At 59.0% G+C, this 19,322-nt stretch overlaps 3 protein-coding genes across 4 annotated transcripts; 1 reads left to right on the top strand and 2 right to left on the bottom strand.

Annotated features, from left to right (window-relative positions):
* Positions 1 to 450: 450 nt before the first annotated feature.
* On the bottom strand, positions 451 to 6,627 carry ALKBH4 (alkB homolog 4, lysine demethylase). Its single transcript, XM_004442143.3, has 3 exons — positions 6,465 to 6,627; positions 4,303 to 4,500; positions 451 to 1,356 (listed from the first exon to the last, which is right to left on the bottom strand). Exons 1-3 carry the CDS (start codon positions 6,585 to 6,587, stop codon positions 769 to 771), a joined length of 909 nt encoding a protein of 302 aa, XP_004442200.1. The 5' UTR covers positions 6,588 to 6,627; the 3' UTR covers positions 451 to 768.
* Positions 6,628 to 6,714: 87 nt separating this feature from the next.
* On the top strand, positions 6,715 to 13,537 carry LRWD1 (leucine rich repeats and WD repeat domain containing 1). 2 transcript variants are annotated; one of them, XM_087417696.1, is made up of 15 exons: positions 6,715 to 6,871; positions 7,389 to 7,623; positions 7,740 to 7,856; positions 8,331 to 8,471; positions 8,711 to 8,812; positions 9,080 to 9,202; positions 9,280 to 9,394; positions 9,615 to 9,724; positions 9,943 to 10,150; positions 10,565 to 10,736; positions 10,836 to 10,976; positions 12,554 to 12,645; positions 12,828 to 12,983; positions 13,075 to 13,187; positions 13,280 to 13,537. In XM_087417696.1, exons 1-15 carry the CDS (start codon positions 6,792 to 6,794, stop codon positions 13,418 to 13,420), a joined length of 2,046 nt encoding a protein of 681 aa, XP_087273822.1. In that variant the 5' UTR covers positions 6,715 to 6,791; the 3' UTR covers positions 13,421 to 13,537. The 2 variants fall into 2 exon arrangements, with proteins under 2 accessions (XP_087273822.1, XP_087273823.1); XM_087417697.1 differs by having other exon boundaries at positions 6,717 to 6,871; positions 10,664 to 10,736.
* A 647-nt stretch (positions 13,538 to 14,184) lies between these two features.
* On the bottom strand, positions 14,185 to 18,495 carry POLR2J (RNA polymerase II subunit J). The gene is made up of 4 exons (XM_004442141.3): positions 18,364 to 18,495; positions 17,091 to 17,180; positions 15,238 to 15,412; positions 14,185 to 14,420 (listed from the first exon to the last, which is right to left on the bottom strand). Exons 1-4 carry the CDS (start codon positions 18,414 to 18,416, stop codon positions 14,385 to 14,387), a joined length of 354 nt encoding a protein of 117 aa, XP_004442198.1. The 5' UTR covers positions 18,417 to 18,495; the 3' UTR covers positions 14,185 to 14,384.
* Between the last annotated feature and the right edge of the window lie 827 nt (positions 18,496 to 19,322).

Here is a 19,322-nt window from a genome sequence, read left to right on the forward strand (position 1 = left end):
GAGTGTATTTTGTCATATAAGCAGCAGGAGAGAGGGCTGGTCACGCAGGCCCAGGGCCCACCGCTATTGCCCTCAGCCTCCACGACCTGCTCCTCTCTTGGCCGCAGGTGCTCTGGGACAGCCACCCATCCAGACAAAGTGAACCACCTTGTGTTGTCCTGGGAGCTGAAGAGACGTTTTCCCCCTACTTTTTAAGAGCACTGGGGCCGGGTGTGGGGGGGATGCCCGACTCTCAGGAGAGTTCCCTGTCCTCATGCATTCCACACCCCAGGGGTCAAGCATGACCCAGACAGAGCCTGACTCAGAAGCTATCACCAGCTCTGAAGTGTGAAATAATAAAAACCTCAAATCTACCAATTCCGTTCTCCAGTCCAACACACTGCCCAAGTGACGGGACCGCAGGTGGACTTCGGGAAACCTCACTAGAGAGATGGAGAAAGGGGAAAGTGGTTTCAAGTGGTACCAACATTTTTAAGCTCAAATTATGCCACTGCCCTCAAACTGTGGCAAATTAAGTAACCCAAACAAGTGGGCACGGTGCAGGTCAAAGGGGACAGACCTGAGACACATTCCCACCAAAACGCACTCCCGACCAGGGCTCCCCCTACCACGGCCCCAGGGTGTCGCGCAGTCTCCTCTTCAAACCTAACGGGCTGGGAAGAAAGACCCTTGTGCTGGGCTTCCCCGCTTCAGTCCTGGCGCATCATCGACTCTGGAGCCCGTGGCCCCAGCCAGGCCCAGCACCAGCTCCTGTCCCCGGGAGGCGGCTCACATGGGCCTCCCTTGAAAGGAGAGAGAAACTTGCCGGAGCTCCTGCCCCAGTTCTTGCTGCTTCCCGCCAGGAGAGAACTCGGCGGACAGCTCCCTGAAGGTGGCGCACACGCGGCGGGCCTCGATGTGTCTGCGGTGGATGGCGTGCTTCCATTGGTGGCGCGCAGCCCCCGTGAGCACGAGCAGAGAGCGGCGGGGTAAGGGCACGGCCACCTCCACCTCCTGGCACAGGACGGACCTGCTGGGAGCCATCACACCTTCCACCAAGGCCTCCGGGAAGCCCGACGGGGCCAGGCAGAGCAGCAGACTGCCGGGCGCCTCCCGGGACATGGACAGCACGGTTGGGGACAGGAGGTTGAGGCTCACCAGCCGCTCCCCCCACAGCCAGGCGTCGTCCAGGTGGGGATCGATGGCCGAGCCGCGCTCCGGGCAGTAGTCCAGGTTACACTGCTCCACGGGCCGGAAGTCCTCCAGGAGGGGGTAGAGGCCCATCCTCCGCACCACCTCCCGGCTGAAGCTGGGGAGGCCTCTGAAGCCAGCGGTCTTGAGCTTCTGCTTCCGAAAGTTGACTTTGGGGCCGTAGTCCTGAAGGATGAGGACAAAAAAGAAGTGTAGAAGTGTGTGAGTTGACAGAAATGGTATCACAGACCAGCTCTGAAGAATTCAACCACAGTGACCAAGACAAGCAAAAATTCCTCACATGAATTCATGCAGGAGAGGCCGACACCAAGGAGATGTGAATAAACAGCCAACATCAGACGGCAGTAAATGCTAAGGAGGAAAATAAAGCAGGGAAGGGGGATATGAAGTGTCGGGGGGATGTCTCAGCCCAGGTACCCAAGAAAACAGAGCTAGAGACAAAAGGCCAGTGGTGTATAGGTGGCATGCTCCGGGACGGGACACCAAGGAGTCGGGATCTGGGAAGGACGAGCAGCGAGGGAGAGAAGGCCAATCCAAGGCAGTGTTATCAGCTGGTCAACACTGGGCACAACTGGGGTTCAGAACCATGAGGGAGAAGAGAGTGAGCACGTGACCCAGCAGTTCCACTCCCAGTTACGTACCCAAGAGAACTGAAAACACGTGGCCACATAGAAACTTTCACACAAATGTTCATAGTGGCACTATTCACAATAGCCAAAAAGTGGAAACAACCCAAGTGTCCGTCAGCGGATGAAGGGATGAACAAATGGTGCATAGCCACATGATGGGATAGCATGCAGGCATAAGAAAGAAGCAGTGATACATGCTGCAAAGTGCTGAACCCTGGAAACGTTATGCTTGGTGAAAGACACCAGCCACAAAGGGTCACATTTTATGTAATCCCATTTATGCAAAATGTCCAGAACAGGCAAGTCCACAGAGACAGAAGGTAGATCACTGGTTGCTGGGGAACAGGGGAATGGGGAGTGACTGCTAATGGGTTTTTATCACCTTTGGGGTGATGAAAATGTTCTGGAACTAGATAGTGGTGATGGTTGCACAATATTGTGAATATACTAAAAACCAATTCACCACACTTAAAGTGGGTGAATTTTATGGTACGTGGCTTCTATCTAAAAAAAACACATTAGGGAGAAGCCTTCTAGAATACACTTCAGATTTGTAGCCCAAGGGATGAAAGAGAGGAGCATTTATCGGCAGACTCCCCTCTGGTCCCCCTCCCGTGGAGGGTGCCGCTGCATGTCAGAGTGCCCTGGCTCCTGCAGGCCACCTCTGGGCAGCAGGCAGAAGGCCTGAGATGGGAGTGCTGGGTAGCGAGAATGAAGCTGGAGCATTTCAGGAACACTGAGGAGGCTGCTGTGGGGGACACGCAGAGAGCAGCAGTGTCCTGAAGGACAGGCTGGCGGCCGACGCAGGGCCTTCCCGGGCGTTGTAAGGACTTTGCGTTTAGGTTGAGATGGGGCTCTGCTGGGTCTGTAACAGAGCGGCGACTCGATGGGACGAGGTATCAGTGGTGTCACTTTCCTCTCTACTGAAAACTGACCACAGAGGGGCAAGGAAGCCACAGGAAGCTCCTGCAGCTTGGTGGTGGCAGTGGTGGGGGTGGTATGTTCTCAGATTCGGGGTATGTTTGAAGGAAGAAAGAGCTAACAGGAATTACCAAGGAGAGACAGAGAAATCTGGAAAGATCCACGGGTTCCGGCCCAAGCAGATGGAAGACAGAGTTTGCTGAGATGGGGACACTGAGGGGTGCAGGTGTGGGCCGAGAGCTCGGTCTCGGGTCTGACAAATGGGAGATGCCTGGGCTGGAGATACGAACACGGGAGGCCTGGACACACCCACAGCGTGCAGAGCTATGACTCGCTGAGAGCAACAAGGGAGCCTCTGAAGAAGAGAAAAGGCCCAAGGACGGGGCCTGAGAACTGGCCACTGGGTGTAGGGCATGGAGGTCAGCGGTGGGAGTGGTGTTTGAGTGGGTTAAGGGAGGAGAGGAATCGAAGAGATTCAACAACTCTTGAGCAGCTCTGCTGCAGAGACGAGAGAGGTGGAGCTCACTGGTAGGCTGGGGGAAAAGATCCAGTCAAGGCAAAAGTGATCTTGAGGAGAGAGGGGAACAATGCTGGACGATGTCTTCTGAGCAGGAGGGAATGGCATCCAGCTCACAGCCGGACGGGGGCTTGGCAAGAAGCCTGGGGCACAGGCGAGCAGGAAACAGTGTCCCCACAGTGCAGGCAGCTGTGTTCTCAGAGAGGCACAGTCATCAGCGGAGTGAGGAGGGGCAAAGAGAAGGTTTGGAAGGAGAGCGGCAAAGTGAATGAGCTGGGGGAGGTCGGTGACTGTGGGAGCAAAAAAGGCCCAGCTCGTGGTGGAGAGTGGAGCCGGGGGAGCCCCACCAGCAGGCCTGGAGTGGGTGTCAGGGGGTGGGGGTGGGGGCTGGATGCGACCATGGCTGTGGCTGAGGGCAAAGAGTGATGACAAGTGAGAGGCAAAAGGGTGAGGGAGCACCCGAGGGAGTGACGGTGTAACAGGCGGCGGTATCCTGGCTGGGTAAGGAAGGCTGCCAAGAGAGAAGGTGGCCCAATGGCTGGCTCCCAAGTCCTCGGGGAGTTGAAGATTGCTGGAGGTGAGCAATGGAAGGAGAGAGGAGTGGGACCAAGAAAGGAGGGGGCTGTGATGCCCAACACAGGGAGGGTTCAGGATTTGGAGGCCGCATCAGCAGAATGGGTGCAAGGAGACTCGAAACTGATGGGGAGAGAACTTCAGACAGGAAGGCAGCTGGCAGCCTTCAAGAACCCTCCATGACTGCCACCAGCACTAGGTCAGCTGGGGAGAGGGGCGGAAAGAGCTGAGTGGCTCTCTGCCTTAGAGTCCCGCCTCACTGGCCTGTCCCCTCCCCAGACACACACCATCTGGCAGCCCTGCCCACTCGCAGCCAGAGGTCAGGGGGAACTTGCCCCAGTGGCCCTGGGGCGCCGTGGGGTATCGTTGCAGAGGAGGGCACTGAGAGGGAGGTGAGCAAAGGGGCTCGGGGACGATGAGTCTGGAGGGCCCAGCGGGGTGACTGTGCTCCTCCGCTCAGGGCCGGCATACCTGCTTCCTCCGTCCTGACTGTGAGGGCTTCCAGGGCTCCCGGTCCATCAGCTGCACCATCTCGGCCTCTTCTTCCTGGCTCACGAAGTCCTCTATCAGCGTCACACCCGGGAAGGGGAAGGCCCAGCCCTCGAAGTCAGACTCCTCGGCTCCCACGGCCCAGCCAGTGTCAGAGTAGTAAATGAAACGGTGTGTTTTCTGCACAAGAAAGACAGGGGTCCTGGAGCCACTGGAGCTCTGGCTCATCCCACACATGTGCCCCCAGGAGGCCCCCTCGGGAGCAGCCCCTGCCCAGTGGCTCATCCTCCTCTGAAGCCACTTTGGAAGGCAGCTGGAGTCTAGAAGGAGGCAGAAACTCCTGGGAAAGGCCTGCAGCCCTCTCCTTTCTCACTTTCCTCATCTGTAAAAGGAAAGAGCATCTGCATAACCATTTTTCATTCTCCAATTTACAGATGAGGCTCAACAAAGTTAAGGAACTAGCCTCAGGCTACACAGCCAGGAAGCAGCCTATAATTCCATACTGTTCCCCTGTAGCTGCGGAGTGTCTTCTGTCCTCCCCAACCTCGTGAGAATTAAAGTGTGTGAAAGCATCCAGCCCAGAGCAGGGCTGGATGAGGAATATGCTGCCCCTAAAGCTGAGGCCCTGAGGCTTCCAGGGAGTGAGCAGCACATGCTGGGAGGCCAGAGGGGGAGAAGCCCTTTGCAGCTGAGGAGGGGATGTCTCTGGGCCCTGCCTTACCCTGTGGCAGCCACAGGCACTGCCTGAATCTCCCTTCAAAATAGAGCAGAGCTTGCCAGTCATCAGGAGGAGTGCCAGGCTAACGACCTCCTGCAGCAGTGCCCTCGGGATCTGCCTCAGGTTTCGAGTGGAGGCCATCCTTGTCCTGGGCAGCCCCCGGCCGGTGACCCAGCATGGGCCTGGCCATTTCAGCCCAACACCGGACTGCCTAATGTGCTCTGGAGCTTCCAGTTGGGTTGGCCAAGACTTTGTCAGACCTGCAGGGCAGTCTGAGGTCCTCCCTGCCTGATTAATTCTGCTTCCTCCCCCTTTAAGTTCCATAGGCATTGCTACCACCCCCACCCCATCTCTGAACCACCGTGTCCTGTCTCCTGGCACCTCACACAGGACACGCTGAAAATGGAGCATCATCCTGTACATTTCACCCATCCCTCAGCCATCAGGTTGGGAAGGTGGTACTACCCCGCCCCCCAGCCCTGTGCCTCCACACCCATAGCCACGCCACAGTTCAGTATCACATTCTGTTTATCCATTCATGTGTTGATGGGCACTTGGGTTGCTTCCACCTTTTAGCTATTGGAATAGTGCTGCTATGAACATGGGCGTGCAAATATCTCTTCCAGACCCTGATTTCAATTCTTTTGGGTATATACCCAGAAGTGGAATTGGTGGATCACATGGTAATTCTACTCTTAATTTTCTGAGGAACCGCCACACTCTTTTCCACAGGACCTTCCGAGCTCTTACCAGGGACATTGCGACAGTTTCTTCCCTGGCTTCCCAGCCTTCGTACCTTCCTATGCGCCCTTCCCACCGAAGGATCTGTCTCCAACCCACTTGTAACTTCCTTTAAACTTCCTCAGGAGCCCTCCATAACCCTCAGGACAAATCCAGCCTGGTCAGGCCCCACCGACCATGCCATCCCCCCACCTTCCAGGCACACGCCCCTCCCCCGGTCCTTTGCCCAAGCAGTTCCCCCGGCTGGAACGTCCTTGCCCAGCTCGAAGGCTCTGAGTCCTTTTTGGTTAATTAATTGGATTAATTTCCTCCTTGCCCATTTCCGTCCAAGGCCTTCTGGGGCCCTCTGCCCTGGTTTTCGGCACCCTCTACTCTTTCCGTGTCGTCTCCCTACGGGCCCATGAAGCTCCAAGCCCAAGACACGCGGGGGGGGGCGACGTGGAGGTTTGCTGTCAGACTGCCCCCCAGCCCCAGAGGTGCGCTGTGGTCGGACTGCGCCCCCGTTCCAGGCCCTTCCCCACTCCAAGCCCCCTCCTCAAAGCCCTCATCTCTTCACCCCGCAACGCTCCACCCCGAGAGCCCCTGACACGGTTTGATCCGGGGCCCGTCTTCATGGCCGATCTGGGCCTCAGTTTCCCCATGTGAAGAACGCAGCTGTGGACGCGGCTCCTCTCCCAGACCTCACCTGCGGTGGATGTTGCCAGGGCGCGTCACCTCCGCGCTGCCGCTCACAGATCAGACAGGTCCGGATCCCCTTGCAGCCGCATTCCCGAAGGATCTCGGGGGCCGCCACCGCCGCAGCTGCCATCGCCGCGTCCTGGGGCCAGGGCGCAGCCGCAGGGCCGCTGGGCCGCGGGGACCGCTGGGAGTTGTAGTCCGCGCGCGGGTCACGAGGCCCGCGAGGCCGCTTCCTTCCGGTCGTCACTACCGAGGGGCTCGCGCGGCGCCACCTCCTGGGCTCGGCCGACGCTGGTGTCGCCGATCGGGCCCGCGCGGGCCGCGCCTCCTCGCCATGGGCCCCCTGTCGGCGCGGCTGCTGATGCAGCGGGGGCGACCCAAGAGCGACCGGCTGGGGAAGATCCGGAGCCTGGAGTAAGAGGCGGGCCGGGGGCCACGGGGCGTCCGCCGGGCCGGGGCCCCTCAGCCCCGCCTCCTGGGCCGCGGTCGCCGGGCGGGCGGGAAGAAAGGCGGGGACCCTTGCCCACTCCCTGCCTGGCGCCCTTATCGCCCCCTCAGTTCGGCAGAGCCTCTAATCGCTCGGGCCAAACGCCGCCCTCTCGTATGGGATGGGCCGAGTGGGGCCCGAGTGGCCTTACCCCTGAAGAGGACCCGGGCTGCTGGGGAGACAGTCTTGCAGAAAGAGAGTATTGAGCAACCTGTTGAGACAGTTACAGAGGAGCCCCCCAGAGGATCAGGAAAAGCATCCTGGAGGGGGCCACGCTACCCGAGTGCTAAAATAGTTACAAGATTTTAAAAAGCGGAGTTTTGGGGAGAAGCTGTGTATGCGCAAGAGCGGCCAGGTGAAAAAGCCTTCCGAGGCACCCAGAGGCGTGGGGGGTGGGGGGGCGGCTTGCCCCTAAGCCCTCCTGGTCTGCCTCCCTCACTCCAGCCTGTCCGGGCTGAAGCTGCTGTCCGAGCACTTGGACCCCAAGCTCCTGAGCCGCCTGACGCAGCTGCAAGAGCTGGACCTCTCCAACAACCAGCTGGAGACGCTGCCCACCAACCTGGGCCTGCCCCACCTGCGCATCCTCCGCTGCGCCAACAACCAGCTGGGGGACGTCTCGGCCTTGTGCCAGTTCCCACAGCTGGAGGAGCTCAGCCTGGAGGGCAACCCCTTCCTGACAGTAAGTCGAGGCCCCACCAGCCCCGTGCCCAGGGCCAGCACTCTCTTGGACTCAGGATCAGCAGCCCCAGACTCCCAGGCTGGGCACCCTGGAGCCACTCTTTCCTCATCCCCCAGGTCAGTGACAACCTGAAGGTATCCTTTCTCCTGCCCAAGCTCCGTAAGGTCAATGGCAAGGATGCTTCGTCCACTTCCTCTCAGGTGGAGAACTTGAACCGGGAGCTGACCAGCAGGGTAAGGGAGCTGGGAGGTGTCTGGGACTTGGGAGCAGTCAGGGGCCTTGGGGAGGGAGTGACAGAAGCGGACATTTGGAGGACTCTGAGGGCGATGACAGGAGCTCTTTGCCCTGACACCCAGCAGCCCTTAGCCGCTGGCCTGTCGTGCTGCTCTGAGACTGGCGGTGGTGCCTGGCCTCTTGTCCTTGGAGGTTGTGCCCTCCCGGTGTGCAGGCAGGGCCCAGCAGGGGAGGCTGAGACACCAGCACAGTAACTGTACCGGGGCCAGCTCCTGCTTCTGGCGCTGGTACTTGTGTGTATGTGTGTGTGTGTGTGCTGCTTAGCTTTGTGCAGCCTGCAGCTGAGAAGGCTGTGGTTTGGGGAGGCTTCCAGGTTGAGACACCTATGGCCATGAGATTGCAGGCAGAGGTGCCATGGAGGGTCCAGGAGAGCTGGGGTGGGCTGGGCCTGAATCTGGTCCCTCTCGGGCCAGGTCACAGCTCACTGGGAGAAGTTCATGGCTGCGCTGAGCCCAGAGGAGGAGGCGGAGAAGGCCCAGGAGGACTTTGTGAGGTCTGCTGTCAGGGATGTCCGCTATGGGCCCGAGTCCCTCAGTGAATTCACCCAGTGGCGGGTATGTCCTCACCCCACTGTGCTGGGGGTCAGTTCTCCCAGCTTCTCACTGGCTCCTATGCACTGTGCTGCCCTGGAGGTCTCTGGCCATGAGGGGCTGTGGGGAGTGGGGTGGGTTAGGGAAGGCAGCCCTGTGGGCTGGAAAGGACCTTTCCTAACTTAGGAAACACAGGCTCCCTGGGGAGGGGCTGGGGGCCCCCAGGACTGTGCCCAGCTCCCTGATGGCCTGGCCCCATCCAGGTGCGGATGATCTCTGAGGAGCTGGTGGCCTCTGGTGGGATCCAGGTGTATGAGGCAGACAGCCCAGAGAGGCCCCCAAAATCCACAGCTGCCCAGCCCAGGGTGAGTGTGTTTCCATGCAGCTCCCAGGCCTCCAAGGGCCTGCCTTGGCCCTTCCTGCCTAGGGAGGCTGCAGGGAAGAGGGGGGTGCTGGAAATGAGCCAGGAGATGGCCTCAGCTGCCCAAGCTAGTTCTCTTAGACCCTGGGTCGGCCCGTGTATCCCACACCATGGGAAGGTGCAGTCTAGCCTGTGATGGGGAGGAAGAAAGTCCTGGGCAGATGGGCCCATGGTCACCAGGCCATCAGCCCGCCTCCCATGCCCTCCACAGGCTAGGCCAGTGGCCTTGAAACGGTCAGATGATATCCCACTCAACCTCTCTCCCAAGAAGCGAGTGTGCACCTCACCGTTGGCTCCAGTGGAGGGCAGCCCCGTGGGCTCTGATGGCAGCCAGGTAAGCTAGTAAGGTGGCAGGGAGTGCGTGGTGGGAGCCAGGGCTGGGGCCGCCGTGACCCCCCTCTGCCCCCACAGCCGGCCCTGAAGCTGGAGCCCCTGCACTTCCTGCAGTGCCACAGCAAGAACAACAGCCCGCGGGACCTGGAGACCCAGCTCTGGGCCTGCGCCTTCGAGCCGGCCTGGGAGGAGGGTACATCCATGGTGGGCAGGCAGGGCCAGGGCGGGGCCCCAGGGAGCAAGCAGAACAAGCTTTCTAGAAGGGAGCCCCAGAATGCCACCTGGAGGGGGCTGCGTGGGTGGGTGGGGAATCCTGAGGAACGGAGAGCTTAAAAAGTATTGTTAAGGCCAGGAGGAGCTGCAGGGGGAAGCTTTACAGAAAATATTTTTACTAAGCTGACCCCTCAAAACAGGGCATGCAGGGGCCACGTCCCAGACCGTGGCCACGTGTGGCGGGGAGGCCGTGTGTGTGATAGACTGCCAGACGGGCATCGTGCTGCACAAGTACAAGGCACCAGGCGAGGTGAGTGCCAGGGGCCTGCTCCTGCAGGGTGACAGGGAGAGCCTTGGCTCCTGGGGGCGGGAGTGCTAGGTTGGGGGTCCAGGCTTGGCCACCTACTCACCAGGTGACCTTTTTCTTTGGTGCTGGGCCTCAGTTCCCCAGCCCGATGCTGCAGGCCTGTGCACACACATATAGCTCTATGACCTGCCCCTCGGTGACTGCTCCCCCTCTTCCCCCAGGAGTTCTTCTCAGTGGCCTGGACAGCCTTGATGGTGGTCACTCAGGCAGGCCACAAGAAGCGCTGGAGTGTGCTGGCAGCTGCAGGCCTGCGGGGCCTGGTCCGGCTGCTGCACGTGCGTGCCGGCTTCTGCTGCGGGGTCATCCGGGCCCACAAGAAGGCCATCGCCACCCTCTGCTTCAGCCCCACCCACGAGACCCACCTCTTCAGTAAGACCCGCTCCCCAGACCCCTGGGGCTCCCCGGCACCCCCGTCCTGCAGCCTGGCGCCTCAGTGCTCCCTCCCTGGGATGGTGGGGAGCTCATGGGGCTGGTGGGCCTCACACTGGGCTGCGAGGTCGGCTCCGGCCGTGGTAGAAGCAACGTGGCTTCGTAGTCAACAGACTGGGCTTCGGATCCGGGCTTTTCTTCCAACCTGCTCTGTGGCCTTGAAGCTTGCCAGCAACCTGAGCCACTCTGTCTGACCTGGGTGGATACCCCTGGCCCTCCAGGTGTGGTGAACCCAACAAGGGTATTCTGTGAGCAGAGACCTCCCAAAGACGGCTCCCTGGTGTGGGTTAGAGCAAGATAGGGACTGTAGGCCCCTGAATCTCCTAGCTGAGGCCCTTCCTCCCTGCCTTGGAGGGGTTGGCCTTGGGACCACAGTCTCAGCCTGGGATACGGCCCGCAGGAGGGAGCAGGGCCTCCTCAGAGCCACCTGTCCTCCTCCCATCACCTCTTCAGCGGCTTCCTATGACAAGCGGATCATCCTCTGGGACATTGGGGTGCCCAACCACGATTACGAATTCCAGGCCAGGTAACGCTTTGGGGCAGGGCTGGCGGGGAGGGGACAGCTGCTAGGATAGGTGGACACCTGGGTCCATGGGCTCACGCTCTCTGTCTCGCCTGCTGGCAGCCAGCTGCTCACGCTTGATACCACTTCCATCCCCCTGCGCCTCTGCCCGGTTGCCTCCTGCCCGGATGCCTACCTGCTGGCTGGCTGCGAGGGTGGCTGCTGCTGCTGGGACGTGCGGCTGGACCAGCCTCAAAAGAAGAGGTGAGGCCAGGTGGGGATGCCTTGAAAGCCAAGCCTCAGAGCTGGGCGGCTGCCAGTCCAGATGTCTGACCCCGGGCACACCTGCCCAAACCATGCCCCCATCCCACCTTCTGGGCTCTCGAGGAAGGGATCCTGTGACCCATTCCTTACCTGCGCTGGGCTGGGGACTGGGCTGTGATCACATTACCTTCAACGTGGGGCTTCACCAACCGCCCCAGGTCCTGCCACCCACTAGCAGAGTGACCTTCCTCTGTCCTAGCATAATTTCCTTATCTGTAAAGCAGGGACAGCAACTTGCATCCCAGGGCTAGTCGGGGACAAGGGAGGTGTGTCTGGACAGGGATGAGGCCCAGGGAACACCAGGGTGAGGCCTGTGTCCCATCTGTACCAGCCAGAAGACCTGAGATGGCTCGGCGTGGGGTCCCTGCCCTCGTGGGGCCCACAGCCTAGTGGGGGAGATAGGCCTTAAACTAAGGTGGCCAGTTAGAACCCTACGAAGTGTGACATCAGCTATGAAGGAAAGAGAACAGGGTGCTCTGAGAGGGGAACAGGGGTGACCAGTGGTGGACAGATGGGGTCTCAGGCTCCTGCTGTCCGTGAGCCCTGCGAGGGAGTCAGGCAGGAGAGGGAAGGAAGGTGCTCGCACAGAGGGAACAGCATGTGCAAAGAGCCCGCGGCAGGGAGAGCTGGCTGACCGGGGAGGTCTGGCTACAGCTTGGAAAACTGGAGGAAATGGCACAAGATGAAGTGGCAGGGTTGCCGGGACCAGGGCCTGTGGGCTTTGTTGGCCGTGGTGCGATTTTGTTTTGTCCTAAGTGCAGTGACTAGCCTGGGAAGAAGTTTACAGTGGGTGGCAGGAGTGAAGCAGCTGCTTCAGGGAGGGGAGGGGAAGTCTCCGCAGACTGTGGCAGCTCTCCAGCCACGTGTTGGTGGTGACTGTGCTGCCCTGGGAGTTTAGCCCTGGGCCTGTCTCCTCTCTGCCCGGCCATGTCTGCGTGGCCCCCGAGTCGTCTGGCCTTCCTCCTGCATCTCAGATGCATCTGCCTCTCATGCTTGGTACTTGGCTGCCTTCTGGCTCCAGGTGGCCTCTCAGCACTCCAGGCAGCTGCTGGCTGGACTTTCCAAGCACACTGTGACCCCACACAGTCTCAGCGAGGAAACATTCAGCAGCTCCTCCCCCACTGTCCTTGGGGGCAGAGTAAACCCCTCCCCAGTCTCTACTTTCTCAGGCCCCCAGCGCTCAGCTGCCTCGTGAACTCCTCCTGCTCTTCTCTCAGTCCCAGAGGCACTGCCTCTTTCCGGAACCCTTCCTGGCCACTCCCCCCACCCCCATCCTGGAAGAACCAGCCCCTCATGCTTCTAAAGTCCCACCACCTGGAACTCAGTACACCCAGGTGCTAGCTCCTCCTTCCAGGGCAAAGCTGAACGCCTCCAAGGCCCAGAATGGGTCTTTCTGGTTGCATCTTTTGCCCTTCACCCAGGGCAGACCCCAGAGTAGATGCCCAGCTGATACCTGAACAAATGAGCAGCTTCTTGTGTGTGTAAGGAATAGCCGACCAGCGTCTTCTGCCCCCCAGGGTGTGTGAGGTGGAGTTCGTCTTCCCCGAGGGCCCCGAGGCATCTAGACGGAGAGTGGATGGGCTGGCGTTTGTGAATGAGGATGTCGTGGGTGAGTGAGCCTGGCTCAGGGGCCCACCTGGCCTCCTGAGACGCAGGTGGGCCCTGGGAAGGCCTTCGTGGGTCACTTCTCCGTGGGCTGGGGTTTGGTCTGAAGGCTTCTGAGGGGTCCCCACTGGGGAACAGGCAGTGTCTGGAGAAGGCCCCTAGGCACAGTTCTGTTCTCCCCCACAGCCTCTAAGGGGAACAGCCCAGGCACCATCTACCTGTGGAGCTGGGGCCAGACGTGGCTGGGCCGGGGCAGCCAGTCCACAGTGGCGGTAGTGGTCCTGGCTCGGCTGCAGTGGTCACCCACCGAGCTGGCCTACTTCTCACTCAGCACCTGTCCTGGTGAGCCTGCCCACCCTATCCCACCCACCCGCCACCTCTAGGAGCTCTGCCCATCCCTGCCCCCCTGAGATTCCAGTGTGTGTCCTGGCAGATGAAGGGATTGTGCTCTGTGGGGACGAGGAGGGCAACGTGTGGGTCTACGACGTCAGGCACATCCTGAGGCAGCAGCCTCCGCTGCCGGCAGGCCTGCAGGCACCCACGCAGGTATACATGGCTCTCTCCCGCCCCCGGGGACTGTCAGGACGAGGGGCCTGGTATCTAGGAAGCAGAAGCCCAGCCCCCTCTCTTCCCACCAGATCCTGAAGTGGCCCCAGCCCTGGGCCCTTGGCCAGACGGTGACCAAGACCATGGTGAACATGGTGGTGGCCAACCCCACCTGTACCTACCTCACCGCTCTGACGGACTCCAACATTGTAGCCATATGGAAGAGACAGTAGCCTCGAGCACAAGCTCTGCCTCTGCGCAGAGCACCAGGGACACAACTTAACTTATTCAGCTTCTGGGCTCATGATGGGGATCTTTTTATCGGTGAATAAATTTTTATTAAACTACTATGTAAGAGAAGCCTGTGGTGAGCTGTTTGGGGGCCCTCTGGTATTCCTACTTTGAGTAAGACAGGCAGACCTGGCAGCTGAGGCTTCTAGAGCAGAGACTCATGGAACTACATGGGTTTTCAGTTTCCTTCTGCTCAAGACGGCCTCCTTGGCAGCCGCCCAAGTTCCCAGTTGTTGTCAAGAATGAGCTTGTTCCTGCCACCCTCCCAGACAGAAGCCTGGGTCTCTGGGTCAGTCTACTTTGAAATGTGGCCCCAAAGTGGCTTTGACACAGGTCACCTGCCTCCACCGAGACTGACAATCCATTTGCTGTGAAGTCACCTCTCTCTGCTTCAGCCCACATCCAGGTCTTTTTTTTTTTTGAGGAAGATCAGCCCTGAGCTAACATCCATGCTAATCCTCCTCTTTTTGCTGAGGAAGACCGGCTCTGAGCTAACATCTATTGCCAATCCTCCTCCTTTTTTTTCCCCAAAGCCCCGGTAGATAGTTATATGTCATAGTTGCACAGCCTTCTAGTTGCTGTATGTGGGACGCAGCCTCAGCATGGCCAGAGAAGCGGTGCCTCAGTGTGCGCCCAGGATCCGAACCCGGGCCACCAGTAGTGGAGTGCGCACACTTAACTGCTAAGCCACGGGGCCAGCCCCACATCCAGGTCTTTTCCCTGCCACACTTTATTAGGAGGGTAAAACAATCTATGTACAGGACACGTCGGTGTCGGGGGGTGAGGGGCTCACTGGGATATCTACAAGGAGGCCCACAGCTGGGAGGAGCTGCTCTCCTCCACTTGGTGCCTGCAGAAGGGCCCGGTGCAGGACAGAACTCGCCAAACCAGACTCCTTCCAGCCCACTATTCGATTCCTTCTTGCTTGTCTTTGATGGCCACCTGGGGAGGAAGAAGGCAGCACACTTAGCTGGAATGGCCGGGGTGAGGATGTTGGGAACGCAAGCCCAGCATCCCTGACCAAGGTCTGACGGGAAACTACTGCCACGGCCTTTCTCCAGAGCACTGCCAGAACTGAACAGAGGCAGCAAACCGGGGCCCTGAGCAGCTCCAGGGACCCCCCTGAGCCAGCCCCGCCCAGCCCGTGACTTCTCTGCAGCACAGGTCCTGCTGCCGGGGTGGGAGTGAGGTGGGGCAGAGGGACCTCCTGGTGGGCATATGACTTAGATATGAAAAGCTGACACGCCGGATCTTTCCCACTCTAACTCATCTCAACTCTGAAGTCCCCTGCAGGAACAGGTGTGACCACACCCATGTGGCTTCTTAACTGTGGGACCCCATCCTAGGATGAGCTGCCCCCTAGAGAAACTAATGCCCTGGAAGCAGCCAGACCTTACAGAGCACAAAGCAGCGAACACCACAGAGAAAAGACTTGGAGGAGCAGCCCCAAGGGTCACTAGGCCTCTTGCTTCCACAGGGACCACGAGAGCTCCCAAGGAGACCCTGGAGCGCTAGGTAGGGTCCACCCATGGATGCAGACAGCAGGCCCTGGGGCTCAACTCCGTAACCCCTTAGTCCACGCTGCCTAGAGGCTGTGGTGGAGGTCCCTGCTCTGTCATCACCTCTGCCCCTCCCTCCACAAGTAAATCAGAGGAAACAACCCAGGGCTCATCTTATGTGGCATAAGAACACTGCAGCTCTGGGCACAGGCTGGCACCTAGACCACCCCGACCCCCAAGCTGCACATCTGGTTCCTCACCCGGAATCGCTCTTCCAGCAGGGAGAGCTCGCTGATGAGGTCTGTGATGGCATTGGTGAAGGCCTCCTGGGGGCTGTAGTCTGGTGTGGTCTGCACGCGGATGATGATCTTGTGCTCCAAGGGGTGGGGGACTTTGTAGCCAGCAAACAGCACCTGTGGGTCCTTCAGCAGCTGTCTGAGACAGAGAGATGGGCAGTGTGAGAGAGGCGAGCCCAGTGCCCCTGGGGCTTTGGCCCCTTCTGGCTTACCAGGCCTTCTAACCAAGGAACCTTCCCATTGGGTTGAGGCGTGTAAGCAAATACACTGGGGGCTGACCCCAGGTGGTTCCCTACTCTTGATTTTTAGTGTTTTTTTTTGTCCCCCCAAAATCTTCAAAGACAACAGACTTGAAGAAGATATACCATGTGGGCACTCCTCCCACACCCCCCTACATCCATGAGCATCAAGGACCCTAGCTGGTAAACAGGGTTTCCAGCAACCTCCTCCCTCAGGGGAAGTCAGGGACCCCGCAGCGCCCACAAAGAGACCTCCCTAGGCTGTAAACATCCAGCCAGTGTTCAGTAAACCAAAACACAAAAGCCCCATTCCAGCCCCAAAAGAGCATCTGGCACAGCAAATAAAGGGAGCAGGGGCCCCCAGCTCTGAGCAGTGAAGAAATGGAGATGGAGGTCCTTTGGGCAACACCAGCTGGCAGCTGCTGTCCACATGTGGGGTCCTGTTCTACGTGGCTGTGTGACGTGAAGCCTGCATCGTGTGCTGTGCCCTGGGCAAGCGGGGTCTCTCTCCAGAGCAGCTCAGTCAAATGTGAGCACCAAGAAGGAGGGCCCTGGCACAGGTGGGGACACTGGGCTCACACAGCAGCGGAGCAGCAGGGGTGCACCACTGGCTTATTCAGGGTGGGAGTCATTCGGACAGAAGATGGGCAACCCCACCCCCTACTTACACCAGGAGACCAGGCGGCTCCCGCCTCGGCCTCAAACACGCAAACCTGGGAGAGGCCTGGCTTCACTGATGGCACTGTCGGCAGTGAAATGACACGTCCCTGGGCCAGAGCGGCAACCACGTCACTGACCACCCACCTGGCCAGGACTTAACTGGTGTAAACATACTCACCAACCAATAGCAGGAACCCACCAGGGGCACCGGCTAACCACAGAGCCCCTCTCCCACTTCTTACTCTGTTCAGTTTCAGTCTCTGCCACACACATCTAGAATGCAAGGTGTCACTGCGGTCATGTCACCAATAGGGGCAGCTGGGTGGGAGCTAATCCTGACTGCTTCTCTGTGCTTATTAGCACAAAAACAGACAGACTTAAGAAAATCTTCTAGGGCCGGCCCTGTGGCTTGGTGGTTAAGTGCGCGCGCTGCGATGCTGGTGGCCCGGGTTCGGATCCCGGGTGCGCATCGAGGCACCACTTCTCCGTTCATCCTGAGGCTGAGTCCCACATACAGCAACTAGAAGGATGTGCAGCTACGACACACAACTATCCACTGGGGCTTTGGGGGGAAAAATAAAATAAATAAAATCTTAAAAAAAAAAGAAAATTTAAAAAAAAAAAAAAAAAGGGCCGGCCCTGTGGCTTGGTGGTTAAGTGCGCGCGCTGCAATGCTGGTGGCCCGGGTTCGGATCCCGGGTGCGCATCGAGGCACCACTTCTCCGTCCATCCTGAGGCCGAGTCCCACATACAGCAACTAGAAGGATGTGCAGCTATGACATACAACTATCTACTGGGGCTTTGGGGGGAAAAATTAAATAAATAAAATCTTTAAAAAAAGAAAATCTTCTGGACCTGATGCTTTGCCTCAAAGAGCCCCACTAAAGGCAGCCCGAGAGCCTTGGACCTGGAACTTACGATTTAATGATGTTTCCCAGCGTGTGGTCTTCTTTGTTGATGGTGAACAAGCAGGCATTGGGTACCTTGGTGTCCTTGTTAATGGTGATCCTAGGAAGAGGCAGAGGCAACAGATGGGGGGCAGGGGCTCCCCTCCTCCCCCGAGTCTAAACCCTGCCCTTCAAGGCAGGCTCAAGTCCCACTTCCTCCTGGAAGCCTTTCCCAATCTCTTCGTCCCATGAAGACCCCTGACTCAGGGCAGCAGTGAGTCTCTACCCTGACCCCAGACACGCCCTGACTCCGTGGGACTCGCGCTGACTCTGGATTGCTCCTTTCCCTAAAGCGGAGTTTCTTAATCTTGGCACCACTGACATTTTAGGCCAGATAATTCTTCTCTGTAGGGGGCTGTCTTGTACACCGCAGGATATTAGCAGTACCCCTGGCCTCTACCCACTACATGCCAGGAGCAGCCCCTTGGTGACAACCAAAAATGTTTGCAGACATTGCCAAAAGCCCCCCTGGGGGGGAAAATGGTCCCCGATCGAGAACCGCTGCTCTCAGGGACACTGAAGTGCCTGGCAAGAGCCAGACCACAGAGCCCTGCAGACCAGGCTGTTGAGAGAAGGAAAAGCCGACGATGAGGGTCTTCTATGCCCTGAGCCCTGGACTAAGCACTTTACATACATTACCTCATTTAATCTCCCCTTAGCGAAAATCCTGTGATTTAATGCAGTAATAAGCCCATTTTCCAGATGAGGAAAGTGGGCCTCAGGCAGACTGAGTCACTTGCCCAAAGATACAAAGTCCTTAAGGGGGGGATCCAGGAGCCAAGCCGAGCTGTTTGACCCCTAGACTACATTCTCCTTCACCCTGCAGGCCGTGAGGAGTCACTGAAGCTTTTACACAGGGGAATGAAGATCGGATGGGAGTCTACGAGCCCCCACTCTGGCTGCAGCAAGGAGGATAGAGGTGGCGGGCAGGAAGATGAGTGAGGAGGCTGCCAGATTCCAGAAAGAAAGGACTTTGGAGCCAGACATTCTGGGTTCGAATGCAGACCCGCCACCTCCTGTGCTCCTGGGGGAGTTACTTAACCTCTCTGAGCCTCAGTGTCCTCATCTGCAAAATGGGGAGACTCACCACCGCCTCGCAGGCCTGTCTTACTTTGGCAGACTCGGCCGAGCGGACGCTCAAGCAAAAGCTGCTTCCATCCCCCGCAGAGGACGGGCAGGAGAAGCCCCAGAATCTGCGACCGACCCTCGGTCCGACCGTCCCCGCCCCGGCCTGCTCCACTTACTTCTTCTCGCCCTCGAAGAGCAGGAACGACTCGAAGGCGGGAGGGGCGTTCATCCCAGCGCCTCAACTGGCTCCAAAGTCGCAGCTGCTGCCACCACTGCCTCCACAGCCCTACACCGCAACCTCTTCCGGGTTAGCGGCTGCTTCCGTGTTACGCCGGCAGTGCCAAAGCCGCGTGAGGACCGGCTCACCGCCCCCTATCGGACTGGAGGATCTTGCGCAGGTGCGAGAAACGCCCGCGGGAGGGACTATGGGAGGCTGGTGGCTCTGCGCATGCGTGAGTCCGGAAGTTCCTCTCGGGGGTTCGCCTGCGGGCGCACTTTGGCGTATGCCCCGAGCGCTGGAGGGTGCTCTGTTCGTATTGAGACGTCCTCGTCCAGGCTAAGCCGGAACCTTGAGCTGTGCCTCTCTCCACTCCCCATGCCCCTTTATCCTCTTTGGAAATGTGCCCTTGGAGTACGTAGCAAGAGGCCCCTGAGTGGAGAGTGGAGCGATGGGGTAGTGTGCAGGTGTGGCCGGGGGAGCGCGGAAGAAACCCCCTTGAGCCGGACGGTTGTGTATGGATAAAGCCCCTGCCCAGACGGACTGCTACAAGACCCCTGGCTGGGTTGTCACTGGCTTGTCAAGTGGACTTGTGGCCTAGTGAGCTTCTTGTTAGGGGGACAGTTGGGTGAGGGCTGGGGGAGGAGGCAGGTGTGTGTATAGAGGTGTGAGAGAGGCACTCCGAGGGATAAGTGTATCCGTCCCTGTTTTGATTGGTTGATATGTTGCAGACTACAGTATAAAGGCCCTACCTGAGCTCTTTGAAGCAACAGGGGCTGGGGTCTCAGATCAGCGACTGGGGCCCTAATAGCTTCCCAGGTGTTTCTTCAGGGCTGGGCAGCAGCTGAGGAGCCCCCCAGGAAATCTGGAGCTTCCACCACCACTTCCTGGGAAGGGCCCTTTCCTACTTGAGCCTGG

The sequence above is a fragment of the Ceratotherium simum genome, chromosome 26 (assembly GCF_057802395.1).
Source record: "Ceratotherium simum simum isolate JZ-2026a chromosome 26, ASM5780239v1, whole genome shotgun sequence".
Classification (NCBI taxonomy): domain Eukaryota; kingdom Metazoa; phylum Chordata; class Mammalia; order Perissodactyla; family Rhinocerotidae; genus Ceratotherium; species Ceratotherium simum.

Bases quoted from the DNA above. Each gene is read 5' to 3' on its own strand.
- ALKBH4 (XM_004442143.3), bottom strand. From the start codon at position 6,587: ATGGCAGCTGCGGCGGTGGCGGCCCCCGAGATCCTTCGGGAATGCGGC. The intron at 4,501-6,464 runs GTGAGGTCTGGG...TTTCTTGTGCAG, and splicing joins CCTGGCAACATCCACCGCAG to AAAACACACCGTTTCATTTA. The intron at 1,357-4,302 runs GTATGCCGGCCC...CTCATCCTTCAG, and splicing joins AGTCAGGACGGAGGAAGCAG to GACTACGGCCCCAAAGTCAA.
- LRWD1 (XM_087417696.1), top strand. From the start codon at position 6,792: ATGGGCCCCCTGTCGGCGCGGCTGCTGATGCAGCGGGGGCGACCCAAG. The intron at 9,395-9,614 runs GTACATCCATGG...CCCTCAAAACAG, and splicing joins CGAGCCGGCCTGGGAGGAGG to GGCATGCAGGGGCCACGTCC. The intron at 12,646-12,827 runs GTGAGTGAGCCT...TCTCCCCCACAG, and splicing joins TGTGAATGAGGATGTCGTGG to CCTCTAAGGGGAACAGCCCA.
- POLR2J (XM_004442141.3), bottom strand. From the start codon at position 18,416: ATGAACGCCCCTCCCGCCTTCGAGTCGTTCCTGCTCTTCGAGGGCGAG. The intron at 17,181-18,363 runs GTAAGTGGAGCA...GCCTCTTCCTAG, and splicing joins CTCTTCGAGGGCGAGAAGAA to GATCACCATTAACAAGGACA. The intron at 15,413-17,090 runs GTAAGTTCCAGG...TCTCTGTCTCAG, and splicing joins CTGGGAAACATCATTAAATC to ACAGCTGCTGAAGGACCCAC.